The sequence below is a fragment of the Pneumocystis murina genome (genome assembly GCF_000349005.2).
Source record: "Pneumocystis murina B123 chromosome Unknown supercont1.4, whole genome shotgun sequence".
NCBI lineage: Eukaryota > Fungi > Ascomycota > Pneumocystomycetes > Pneumocystales > Pneumocystaceae > Pneumocystis > Pneumocystis murina.
In genome coordinates this window covers 422,823-435,334 of record NW_017802362.1, presented here as the reverse complement: position 1 = coordinate 435,334, position 12,512 = coordinate 422,823, and the positions used below count along the sequence as shown (strand labels likewise).

The following is a 12,512-nucleotide window of genomic DNA, read 5'->3' as shown; positions in this document are numbered from 1 at the left end:
AAAATTAACATGCATAAATTATAAATCGAAAATTATATTGTATTTAATCAATAGCCAGTTTTTTCAATTTCATGTAAATATTATAAACAATCAAAATGACTATTAACAAAAAAAGAAATAATAATCATTAATGCTTTTTAAATATATATGTCCTAATGATATTGATTCAAAATTGTTAATTTTATCAATTGAATAAATTTGCTAGAAATACTTAATTAAAAATATTATCAGTTCTTTATATGATAAAACTAATTAGCAATAGCAATAATACCCAAGAAATCCATATTTAATTCGAAATTTGTATACAATTTTTTTTAAATAAATTAAAGAATTTATATTTTTTTATAGACTTTTCACTTATTGTATCAATTTCTCGATATATAGACGCACAATCATATCGAAATACTTTTATTTTTCCACTATAATCAGCACATATAATAATATCTCCATGATTATGTTCAGAATTTTCGTTTAAGTTTCCCAAATTCTCATTAATAGGTTTATTTATAAAAAAATTTTCAAATTGACATTTTGATACAATGGATATATTATTATTGTGATAATTAGAAGGTCGTCTAAAATTCATACAAGAACTATAAATAGGATCACCAGAAGCGACCAATAAATCTTTACTTTTTATAGGTGCAAATATTGCGACAGTTATAATATTAGAATCAACTTTTTAATCATTAATATTTAATAAACATAGATAGTAAAGACATATTACCTTCAAAATGCTGCAAACTTTGTTCATTTTTTTTTACAATAGACTCATTATCCAATTTCCATATATATACTTGTTTATCTTCACTTCCACATATAACATGTTTAGCATCATCACTAAATGTAGCACGTATTTGACCACATGTGTTTTGATTACCTTTAAGTTTAAATTCTAAACTTTTATCACGCATATTATAAATTCGAATTCGAGAATCATTACTAGTAATTAATAATTTGGTATCACCAGTATTATCTGACACATTACTAATTGCCTCAATTCCAGTAATTTTACTTCCTTTAGAATTCTTTCCCTTTGAACTTTTAATATGAATTTGAGTATGATATCGTAAACCTTTTGTTTCATAAAACATGCATAATCCATTGAAACTTCCTGCTATAGCCATACGTCCGTCAGGAGAAAATGCAACAGCAGTGATCAATTCCGGAAGCTCATTCCAAAAAAGTATATTTTTCTCCTTGATATTCCAAAAACGTAACTTGCAATCTAAAGACCCAGAAAGAAAATACCTATCATCTAAAGGATGAAAAGCAATTGATGTTACAAAATCATTATGCTCAAAACAACAAAGACATTCTTTCCGAGAAACATGCCAAAGTCGAACAGTTTTATCCATAGATGATGACAAAAGAAAATTGTTTTTGCTCCAACTTAGATCTAGAACATCTAATTTATGACCCACATATTCATGTATTGGATCCGGAAAAAACACAGGTGCTGGTAATTCCTTATAAGTTGAATAGTCTTCATCAACAGAAATTGTTTTTGGTCTTCGATCTTTTTTATTATTATCAAAACTATCTTTTGCTCCTATAACCATCCAAACTCTTAAAATCATATCTTGCCCCCCTGTAGCTAAATATTTTCCATCCTTGCTAAATTTCATAGCCCAAATAGCACCCGATTTATGACATGGAATTTTTATAGGAACTTCAGAAGAAATAAATTCAGAAAAAGATAAAGATTCCCTCAAAACTGGACTTTTAAGTGATGAAGGACTATAAAGTTCCTGCGCAAAAAAGAGTTTATGATAATTATGTTTAGATTTATGATTAGTTTTTACCTAAAAAAATTAGATTTAAAATAATAATAAAAAATATTGACTTTAATATATTTTAAAAAAAGAGAAGAACGTAAAGAATTCAGCTTTTTCAATTGAATAGAAGTTTTCGTAGGGAATCCTTCCGTTTTTTGTGAACATGATTGATAATTTTTACTAATTTTTTTTGAATCTTTATTGTTTTTAAATAAAAAAGAAAACACATTTTTCTTATTTTGAAAATTTTCCCCGTGAAAAATAACATCGTCTTGTAGATTACAAGATTTTTTTAAAGAAAAATCAGAATATGCTATAACCTTTTTTCTTTTTTTTTTAATATCATTTACTAAATTAACCTTTGATGTTAAAATATGCAACGAAATTGGATCCATTCCTATATTTTTTACTTTCTTAAATGTTATAACCCTATAAAGACTTATTTAAATATAATACTTATCCAATTGTGATATTTTTAAGCACTTTTCTTATAATTTCATTCAATATATAAATGTATATTTTTAAAAATATTAGTCCACATCCTATTAGTTAATCATAAAAAGTATTTATATTATCCATTATTGCCCTTAAAATATTAAAAACAGGTCTTATTTTCTTAATTTTTTTATTTAAATATACTAAAATTTCTTGATATTTATTGATAAATCTTATCGATCTTTATAAATATATATTAGAATTCAAATTAATTTTAAAAATAATATCTATTTCTACTTAAATAGTTATTTTAAAATTTTTATTTCTATTTGTTAAAATTAGGTTATATTATAATATTTAAGTTTAAATATTGAAATAAAAGATATTTACCTAGTATTTTGAAAAGATCAAAATTTAGTTAAATTTATAAAGTTTCTTCTAATATTTAAGTATAACTTCTATATAATTCATAAAAATTATTTAATTATAAAGTTCTAATTGTCTAATTCTTTTGATTTTTTAAAAAACCTTAACATTTTTTTTATCAAAAATCTATGTTAAAGAATTAAATATATAAAAATAAAAAGCTAAGATTAAATATTATAATATATCTATTATTCATTAAAATTTATAAATTATCTATAATAAAATGCTTCTTTTTTAAATCTATTTTGACAAATATATTTTAACCTATAAAAAAATTATTAACTAACTTGTAAATCTATTATTAAGACTCAAAGCTCTTAAGGTGGAATTTTGTTATAAAATGAAAGAACCCACAGAAGGGAAGTATTAAATAAATATAGATCTTTAAACTTATAGATTATTAGGATGGATGCAATTATTTAAAAATAAGTTTTATCAAAAAGTATATTTAATGAAATAAAAATATGTATTTTATTTCATATAGATTGAATTTTCTAAAATGTTATGGAAAGATATCCAACTATCGGAATATATGGTAGCAGGAGCAAAATGTGGTGGTGCTATAGGTTGAAAAAAAACAAGAAATACATTTTTTTTTACTTCTTTTAGCGTTGGTCAAAGATGATAAAGTTATACATAAATATTTAGGGCCTACAAATACTAAATTGAGTATTCGAATTTATAATTCATATGGATCATTTATTTCTGAGATAAATGTAGTTTTTTTTTATTTAAATGATATATATTGAATAATGGAATAGTGGGAGCTAGAAAAAATCAGAGGAATAGGGTGGACTGATTCTGAGAAATTAATTATTGTTACAGAAAATGGTGTGGTTAGGAATTATAATATGCAAGGGGAATTTACACAATTTTCACTCGGAAAAGTACAATAATTTTTTTTTTATATTTTGTTTATCTATATACCAGGAAGCAAATGAACATTTAGTTGTTAATTGTCAATTTTGGGGCACTGGATTTGTAGCTTTATTAGGAAACAATACTTTTATCTCAGTCAATCAATATAGTGAACCACGTCCTAAATTACTTTGCAGTCCAAAATTTGAAGATGTAATACATAGTTGGGCAATTATTGCACCTCATTTTTCATCTACTTTTCATGTAGAAGTTCTTGTTTCAACGAAATCAACAATATATTTAATAGATGAAGCTGGAAATAGAGATCAATATTTATACCAGGGGCCTTTTTTAAATATACGCGTATCACCAAATGGCCAATTTCTTGCATTACATACATTTCAAAATAAAATATGGGTTGTATCAACATGTTTTCAAAAAACTATGTCCGAATTTTCTCTAACTGATAATGAAAAACCACTACAAATGGATTGGTGTGGAAATGATTCTGTTGTTGTAGTATATAATACGATAGTTCTTATAATAGGCCCATTTGGAGGATTTCTAAGGTATGAATAAAAACCAATTTTTCATTTATTTACTGATTCGTTAAAGCTTTCCATGCAATGGCCCTGCTTTATTAATTTCTGAAATAGATGGTGTTCGCATAATTACTAATGATAAGTGTGAATTTCTGCAAAAAGTCCCAGGTTTTTCCCTAAATTTTAAAATATTTATAATTTTTAATATACAGATGTTCTTGAGAACATATATGGAAGAGGCAAAAATTCATATGGTGCTATCTTACTAGAATCTATTGAACATTTTGAAAAAAAGTCTTCAAAAGCAAATGAAAACATACAATCAATCAAACCATATTTAGCAGAAGCAGTAGATGAATGTATAAATGCAGCAGGTTACGAATTTGACCATTTATGGCAAAAGAGATTACTAAAAGTCATTAAAAAGTATTATTTAAATGATTAACTAAATGTTTTAGGCAGCATCTTTTGGAAAAAGTTATCTTAATTTTTACAATCCAGAAGAATTTGTAGAAATGTGTCAAACATTAAGAGTTTTAAACTCAATGCGTTTTTATGATATTGGGATACCATTAACTTTTAAAGAGTATACTTTTTATTGTATTTTTTTTTTTGACATAATATATAGATATTTTCATTTAACACCAGAAGGTTTAATAGAGAGACTTATAGCTCGTCAAAAACATTTTCTTGCTCTAAAAATATCTGAATATTTGAGGTTATCACCTGATAAAGTATATATACATTGGGCCTGTATGAAGGTAAATATTCTGTAATTCTTAACGTTTAATATATATCTATACATATTAGATAAAATTTTCTTCTGATGACGAAGAGTGTATTTATAGAACAATAGTTGAAAAAATTTCTTCAAAGAGAATTTCTTTTGAAGAGATTGCTAAAACTGCCTGTGATGAGGGAAAACAAAAACTTGCTGTTAAAGTATTTTAATTTTACATTATTTTATTTCTAATATATACAAGCTTCTCGATTATACATTAAAGACTAATAATAAAATATCACTTTTACTTAATATTGAAGAAAATGAAACTGCTTTAAATAAAGCTGTAGAAAGTGGAGATACAGATCTTGGTATAATTAAATATATATAAATCTATATATTATTAATAAATTATAGTATTATATGTTATATTATATCTAAGGGATAAGCTACCACTTGCTCATTTTTTCCAAATTATCCGTGACAAAGCTGTTGCTGTCTCTGTTTTAGAAGCATATGCAAAAGATAATGACCTTGAGCTTTTAAAAGATTTCTATTATCAAGATGATCGTAGATCTGACAGTGCTAACATAATTTTACTTGAAAGCCTTAAAACATGTGTAAGTATTTAATTTTTTTAATTATCTAAAATTATTTTATAGAACATAGATCTTAAAATAGAAAAATTAAAATTATCTTTAGGACTTTACAAAGAGTATAAGGAATTCTTGTTTGAAATAAAGGTAATAAACATGTAGAACATTTTGTAAATTTTGACAATTATGAAGAATCTCGAAGAACAAATCAAATTGCTTGATTTACAAAAAAGTTTTGAAAAAGAATTTCATGATTCATTTATTGGTTTATCAGTCAACGAGACTATCTTTAAACTAATAAAATTGAATCAAATGATAGCAGCTTTAAAAATAAAAGCTGAATTCAAAATACCTATCAAAAGGTTTTGGTGGCTTAAATTACGAGCATTGGTTGCCATTAGAGACTGGGAACAAATAGAAAATTGGGTTAATAAGTCTAAAAAGTCTCCTATTGGATTTGAAGTAATTTTTATCCGTTTTAATATCTATTAATAATATTATATTAGCCTTTCGTATCCGAATGTCTTGCTGCTGGTAATAAAAAAATTGCAGCTTCTTTTATTCCAAAATGCTTTGAACTGGCACCAGCTTTTCGTACTGAATTATGGGTAAAAGTCGGTGATTGGATATCAGCAGGAAATGAAGCTTTAAAATTTAAAGATTTAAAATTATTAGAGGAACTCAAATCAAAAGCTCCTGCAAATATAGTAAAAGAATTAGAAAAATTGTCGTTAGATCTAAATTATGCTAAATAATACTTGGTTTATAAATTTGCTACTTTTTTTTGGATTTAAAGAAAAATAATCATTATTTTTAAAGGTTTAATTTATAATTTTGCATATAAAATTTGGAATTGTACAATAAATCATTGATGCTTAGATTCAGATAGCATTTTTAATATTTATATTGAATTTAATATCTATTTATAATTCGATAAAATATCATAGATATAATATTTTATATAAAAATGGCTATAAAACGCTGAAACTTAATAATTGTTCAAATTGGTATATATATATGAATCATATTAACGCCTTCTCTCTTATAAAAGATAAACAGAGCTCTAAAAGTTGTAAAAGAAGGAAAAAATCTTCAAAACATTTATCAAGAAAAAAACATGATAAAAATCAATCAATATTATCATTTTATAAGGAAAAAGAAACAGTTATTATAATCAGTTCGGATGAAGGTGATCTTAAAAATAAGGAAAATAGTAGCAATTCATTCTCTAATTCTTTATTAAACCAACCAGTCTTATCAAATAATTGTTTAAAATTTAAAAATCAAAATTTATTTAAAATATATGAATATGATGCAGAAAACATAATTAACTTAATAGAAGAAAAAGAATATGATGAGGAAATTGAATTAATGAATAATTCTGAAAAAGAATATTGTCAAAATATATCAAATATTTTACATAAATCAGAATTTTATAAAAGTTATCCAAAAGATTATGAAAATACTTTAGATTTTTACGATAAATATAAAGAAAATACTTTAAAAAATGAATTTAATTCAGTTTCAGATAACAAAAATATTAAAGATTATTCTATAAACATATCATATTCTCATTGGGGAAATAAAACAATGGATAAAAATACAAAAAAAAATATAAAACGTGATTTTGAATTAGATACATTGGAAAGTTCAGAAAATGAACCAGAGACTTCTTTTATAATACCAAAAATGAAGCAACGGAAAATTATTTTTTCTGATAATAGTGAAGATTCTCAATTGGAGATAGAAGAAGAATTAAATAATTTAAATAAAAAAGATATATTAGAACAAAGAACTAGGGGATCTAAACGAAATGTAGGAAAAAAAGTATTCCAACAACAACTTGAAAAGCTTAAACAAAAAAAAAATAAAAATATAAAGAAAAATTCTGAAGATGATTCAGACAATTTAGAAATAATACATTATCCTGGGATTTCTTCTAAATATAATTCAAGTCCTATGTTCTCTGATAGCGAAACAAGCCTAAATACTGAAGAATCTATTTCTTTGGATGATTTTATAATAAGTGATAATGAACCTATTGGAACACCATATTCTCAAATCCCTGTTGAATTCACAGTCTTTAGTTATCAAGGGATCTCATCTCATTTTAGAATTTTTCTTTATCACAAAATACATAAACTCTTAAATCCAGATTTTATTGATGAATCAAAGCATTTTATATTTTCTCAAAAATATTTAGAAAGAAGATTCAATTCTTTAAGGGATTCTGTTCTTTCATCATCAGCATGGAAACAACCGTTTATTAATTCAATTTCTTCTTTACCAATAATAAAATCAGGAACATGTGAATCGCGTTTTAGATGTGATGCATGCCATATATCTGGAAGGTAAAGATCAAACAAATTATCTATTTTTTCATATATATAGAACTTCATCCTTCTGGATTCGGTTTTGTAATTTAAAATATGATCCAAAAACATTAGAAATATATAAAATTAAAGAATTAGAAGAGTCATTAGAATACAGAACAGACGATTCTGATAAAATATGGTATCTTGGAAGATTCTGTTTTTCGCGAGCAAAAATTGCACATAGTTTTTGGCATTGGCACTTTAATTTAAATGAGGATTTAAAAAGAATACTAAAGAAAAGTGGAAAACTTGATTTTTTCAAAAAAACTCTTCTTACTATGAACATTTCTGAACGCACTAAGAAAATTGATGAAGTAATAAGGGAATTAGATAATTCAGGGAAAACAAACGAAATATGGGAAAATTTCAACAATATTTTAAAAAAAGGAGAAAACTTCATAACAAAACCTAATAAATTTAAAAAAGATCATTAACATTCAAATAATAATAATTCATAATATATAAAAAATATATAAATATCTTTTGTATTTTATCTACTTTATAACTCTTCTCGAAAAAAACTAATGTCTATAAATATCATAATTCCAGTTATTTTAAACTATCAAATTTAAATCAAAGATCCTGATCGTTGAGGGGCAGGCGGCGCAAATGCTGCACTTGATGTACCCGGTGCAAGGACCTAATTCAAAATCAAACTAATCTTATTTATTTTCAAATCAATTTACTTCGTGTGCCTTTTGCTGCATCTTAAATTCTTTATCATATGCAATCATTTTTTCTTCTTCTTCAATTGCAAGAACTAAAGGAGTTCCAAGTAATAAAACACTTGTTGCTAGAACCCATAATGTTTTCCCCCCAAAAAGCAAAATTGATCGAATAGTAGATACAAATGACGTTATTTTTTGATATATTCGTGCACGAAAAACACCCGGAATAATATCTTTCAAAGCCTGAATGCGCTCTAAAAACGATTCATCTAATACTGATTCATCTCCTGAGCAAAAATCCGACAAATCACTCGATGTTTCCGAGACTTCTTCTTCACTCAATTGTGTCTCTGTAATTTCTTCTAAAAGCATTCTTTTTCAAAGATTCTTTTTTAAAATTCACAAAAATAAACAGTATTAATATTTTTTAATAGAAATACTTTAAAAAATATCAAAATCAATCCCTAAAATCTCTAAAAAAAGACTTATTCTTAACTTTTTATATTTAAAAATATAACCCATAAACTAACCTTTTTTAACCGTTTAAAAAACGATATAATAAAACTTAACTCTACAAAGAAGACTATTTAAGGAATAATCAATTTTTAGGCATCCTTTTTTAAAACTTTTTAAAACCTTTTTTAAGATTTTTTCAAGTTAACCTTTTAAATAGTTAGGGTTAACACCTATTTAAACATTTAGTCCTAACTCTTCAACCTTATAAAAAATGAAATTTATATTTTTTGCAATTTTTCTTAATATTCTTAATATTATCAGGGCAAAAGTCCTTGAGTTAACACCAGAAACATTTTATAGTGTTGTTGGAAAAGATAAACCAGCCTTAGTTAAGTTTTACGCTCCTTGGTAATTTTTTTATATTTTTTCATATTATATTAATAGATAGGTGCGGACATTGTAAGAGATTAGAGCCAATATATGATGAACTCTCTTCATTATATCAAGGGAGTAAGTTTTTTGGGGGGTTAGATATTAATTCTGATGATTTTTATGTAGAAAATATTATTATAGCACGTGTAAACGCAGATATTTATAATGAGCTGGGAAAAAAATTTGAAATAAGGGGATTTCCTACGATTAAAGTATAATTAATGATTTTAAGGAATATTTTTATATATTTAATGAATTCATAAGTGGTTTAATGCTGGATCTCTAGATGCAAAAATCTATGATAATGATCGAAATATCCAGTCTTTTACGGATTTTATTGAAAAAAGAACAGGGATCAAGGCTAGAGGAAGTGGATCTTCTCTAAGTGTTCCTGAATTAACTCCAGAAACATTTAATGAAATTGTTTTTGATCCAAAAAAAGACGGTGTTATAAAAAATGATATTTTTAACTTTAATTAATATAATTGATAGTTCTTGTTAAATTTTATGCACCTTGGTTGGGTTATATATATTTTTTTTTAAAATTTATTTTATTTTATAGGTGTGGGCACTGTAAAAAATTGGAGCCTATTTATGAGAGGGTATTTCTTTCTTTAAAAATATTATTTTCTTATATCTTTTAAGATTCATAAATGTTTTTCATCCGATAAACATGTTTCAATCGTAAAATTTAATGCAGATTATTATAAAGATTTTGCTAAAGTTTACAATATTGAAGGCTTTCCTACTCTTAAGCGTTTTTTATAAATATATCTTTATTTAACAATTATCTTATAAATATTAGTTTTTCTCAAAGGCTCTTTACAAAAAACTATATTGGAATATAATGGACCAAATACAGAATTAGGAATTGTCTCTTTTATTAATAAAAATACTGGCACTTCTAGAGTACCTGGTGGAGATCTTAGTAGTATAGTTAATCATTATATATAGTTCTAAAGCATACGCTTATTAAATTAGGCTGGCCGTATAAATGAATTTGACGCTATTATCAAAGAATATAAAACTTCTAATGAAAGGGATATTCTATCAAAATTAAAAGATTTGGCTTCAAAATCAAACAATAAGTAAGTTAATATTAATTCATTTTTTATAAAACTAATCAACAGTTACGGATTATATTATGTAAAAGTATTAGAGAAAGCAATGCAATCCGCTGATTATGTCGAGAATGAATATAAACGACTCGAAAGACTTCTCAAAAACAATTTTGAACGCAAAAAGTATATTTTTTAAATATATAATTACAAATACCTTATATAATAAAAACAGGCGTGATGATATCCAGATTCGAAAAAATATATTATCAGTTTTTAGAGATAAAGGCAAATTAATGTCTAACGAACTCTAAATACACAAAATTATATAGAAATTTTTGTTTATTTCATCATTATATATATCATCTTAATTATTTATGAACAATTCTTTTTTATTATTTAAATCAAAGTAATTTTTTGTCTTTACAAATCTTCTTTCTCTCGACTTTCTGCTAACATTTGGTTTATTGATATTTCCAATGTATCTAATTGTTCCGTTATTTTATTCACTAATTTAACATTTATATAAGATAAATATAAATTAATTATATACTTTTTAAAAAAAATCTCCTCTGAAAGAGTTTCAAATTTATTACTCTTTCAACTATATTAATATTTATTAAATTATTAATATCTTAACCTACTAATTCTTCTAAAAGAGAATCTACCTTTAAAAATTAACTAAGATCAAAATAAAATGTAAACAATACTAATGGAACAATATCATATGCAGAATCTACTATTTCTTTTTGTTCAGATTCATCCACTAAAGTTTTAGATATTTCCGACTTATTTAGATCTATTTCTTCAGAAAAAACCTTAACTAATGAATCTTCAGAATTTTTATTATCTGTACATTGCATTTTAAGAGGTAATTCTTATATTTTGTTTATAAATTATTAACTTTATTTTATTTTATAAAAAACAAGATATTAAAGATATTAAAAACTAACGACAAAGATATTAAAATAAAGTTTCATTTTATAAGAATTTAAGGATAAAACATGATATTTTACGAAGAAATAGATATATTTTTAAAATAAAAGATAATATTTAATGGATTTTTCAAAAAAAAAGGATTTAAAAGCCCCATTTAAGGCAAAAAAAGATTTAAATGATGGTGAATTAGATCATCTTAAAACAGAATTTATTGAGGGAGAAGAACTTAATAATAGTTCAGAAAAAGTTAATAATAAGGAAATATTTGAAGAAAAAAAAGAGTCGGATGATGAATCTTTAGAAGAGGAGATTTTACTTTCAGAAGTTGAATCATTTAGTGATTTTGATGTACCAATCTATCAGAAACTGACTATTAATAACAAAGAGGCATTAAATAGAATTTTTGAATCAATTATTATTCCAGAGACTAAATTTGATGAGAACCAAGTAATAACTTCAAAGGAATCAATTAAGATCGAAAATATTCATGATGATTTTGCAAGGGAATTAGCATTTTATAAACAGGGACTTGAAGCAGCTATACGAGGACGTCAAGCTATTCTTGATAAAAATGGGATTTTTTCTCGACCTTATGATTATTTTGCAGAAATGTTGAAATCAGATGAACATATGCAAAAGGTTATTTACTATATCCATGTTTTAATGGTTAAATTTAAGTTAGATCAAAGATAAACTAATCAAAGAAGAAACAGAAAAAAAAGCAATAGAATCAGCAAGACGGCAACGTGAACTGAAAAAAATTGGAAAAAAGGTTCAAATAGAGAAAATTCATCAACGTCATCAAGAAAAAAAAGAAATATTAGATAAAATCAAAAATCTTAAAAAAAGTAGTCTTTTTATTTCTTCGGTTCTTTCATATTAATTTTTTTTAGAAAGGAAATATGATCAAGAGCTTACAACAGATGATAATTTTGATGTTGAATTAGAAAAGGCAAGTTCTGTTTCAAAAAGACAAAAAACAAGTAAACGACAAAAAAAAGATAAAAATTATGGTTTTGATGGAAAAAAGAAATATAAAAAATCTAATGATACAAAAAGTACAGACAGCATGTTTGAATTTTCAGTTAAAAAAATGAAACAGCCTTTTAAAAATTATTCAAATATACAAAAAAAAACTAGAAGAAAAAGCCATAATAAATAATACTACATTTTTTAATATTTATTAATTTGTAGTATATATATATATTAAACTTACCCATAAATATTT

At 24.5% G+C, this 12,512-nt stretch overlaps 7 protein-coding genes across 7 annotated transcripts; 4 read left to right on the top strand and 3 right to left on the bottom strand.

Moving 5' to 3' along the window:
• Positions 1 to 286: 286 nt before the first annotated feature.
• On the bottom strand, positions 287 to 2,313 carry PNEG_01595 (hypothetical protein; the record flags this gene model as incomplete). Its single annotated transcript, XM_007875361.1, has 3 exons — positions 1,847 to 2,313; positions 728 to 1,805; positions 287 to 678 (listed from the first exon to the last, which is right to left on the bottom strand). The coding sequence occupies exons 1-3, from the start codon at positions 2,171 to 2,173 to the stop codon at positions 287 to 289; spliced, it is 1,797 nt and encodes a 598-aa protein (XP_007873552.1). The 5' UTR covers positions 2,174 to 2,313.
• A 735-nt stretch (positions 2,314 to 3,048) lies between these two features.
• Positions 3,049 to 6,111, top strand: PNEG_01594 (hypothetical protein; the record flags this gene model as incomplete). The annotated part of the gene is made up of 15 exons (XM_007875359.1): positions 3,049 to 3,081; positions 3,124 to 3,205; positions 3,249 to 3,355; positions 3,401 to 3,526; positions 3,570 to 4,066; positions 4,113 to 4,207; positions 4,252 to 4,454; positions 4,498 to 4,625; positions 4,668 to 4,800; positions 4,850 to 4,981; positions 5,023 to 5,131; positions 5,178 to 5,380; positions 5,423 to 5,503; positions 5,549 to 5,818; positions 5,863 to 6,111. 15 exons carry the CDS (start codon positions 3,049 to 3,051, stop codon positions 6,109 to 6,111), a joined length of 2,448 nt encoding a protein of 815 aa, XP_007873550.1.
• A 262-nt stretch (positions 6,112 to 6,373) lies between these two features.
• On the top strand, positions 6,374 to 8,165 carry PNEG_01593 (hypothetical protein; the record flags this gene model as incomplete). The annotated part of the gene is made up of 2 exons (XM_007875357.2): positions 6,374 to 7,707; positions 7,748 to 8,165. 2 exons carry the CDS (start codon positions 6,374 to 6,376, stop codon positions 8,163 to 8,165), a joined length of 1,752 nt encoding a protein of 583 aa, XP_007873548.1.
• A 59-nt stretch (positions 8,166 to 8,224) lies between these two features.
• PNEG_01592 (hypothetical protein) lies at positions 8,225 to 9,034 on the bottom strand. The gene is made up of 3 exons (XM_007875355.1): positions 8,930 to 9,034; positions 8,418 to 8,872; positions 8,225 to 8,371 (listed from the first exon to the last, which is right to left on the bottom strand). The coding sequence occupies exons 2-3, from the start codon at positions 8,769 to 8,771 to the stop codon at positions 8,300 to 8,302; spliced, it is 426 nt and encodes a 141-aa protein (XP_007873546.1). The 5' UTR covers positions 8,772 to 8,872; positions 8,930 to 9,034; the 3' UTR covers positions 8,225 to 8,299.
• A 92-nt stretch (positions 9,035 to 9,126) lies between these two features.
• PNEG_01591 (protein disulfide-isomerase domain) lies at positions 9,127 to 10,728 on the top strand (the record flags this gene model as incomplete). Its single annotated transcript, XM_007875354.1, has 11 exons — positions 9,127 to 9,263; positions 9,304 to 9,365; positions 9,414 to 9,499; positions 9,552 to 9,732; positions 9,780 to 9,804; positions 9,850 to 9,889; positions 9,933 to 10,044; positions 10,093 to 10,223; positions 10,269 to 10,375; positions 10,418 to 10,531; positions 10,581 to 10,728. 11 exons carry the CDS (start codon positions 9,127 to 9,129, stop codon positions 10,657 to 10,659), a joined length of 1,074 nt encoding a protein of 357 aa, XP_007873545.1. The 3' UTR covers positions 10,660 to 10,728.
• Positions 10,717 to 11,208, bottom strand: PNEG_01590 (hypothetical protein; the record flags this gene model as incomplete). The annotated part of the gene is made up of 5 exons (XM_007875353.1): positions 10,717 to 10,732; positions 10,773 to 10,854; positions 10,899 to 10,949; positions 10,986 to 11,013; positions 11,056 to 11,208. The coding sequence occupies 5 exons, from the start codon at positions 11,206 to 11,208 to the stop codon at positions 10,717 to 10,719; spliced, it is 330 nt and encodes a 109-aa protein (XP_007873544.1).
• Positions 11,209 to 11,401: 193 nt separating this feature from the next.
• On the top strand, positions 11,402 to 12,446 carry PNEG_01589 (hypothetical protein; the record flags this gene model as incomplete). Its single annotated transcript, XM_007875352.1, has 3 exons — positions 11,402 to 11,923; positions 11,967 to 12,132; positions 12,178 to 12,446. The coding sequence occupies 3 exons, from the start codon at positions 11,402 to 11,404 to the stop codon at positions 12,444 to 12,446; spliced, it is 957 nt and encodes a 318-aa protein (XP_007873543.1).
• Between the last annotated feature and the right edge of the window lie 66 nt (positions 12,447 to 12,512).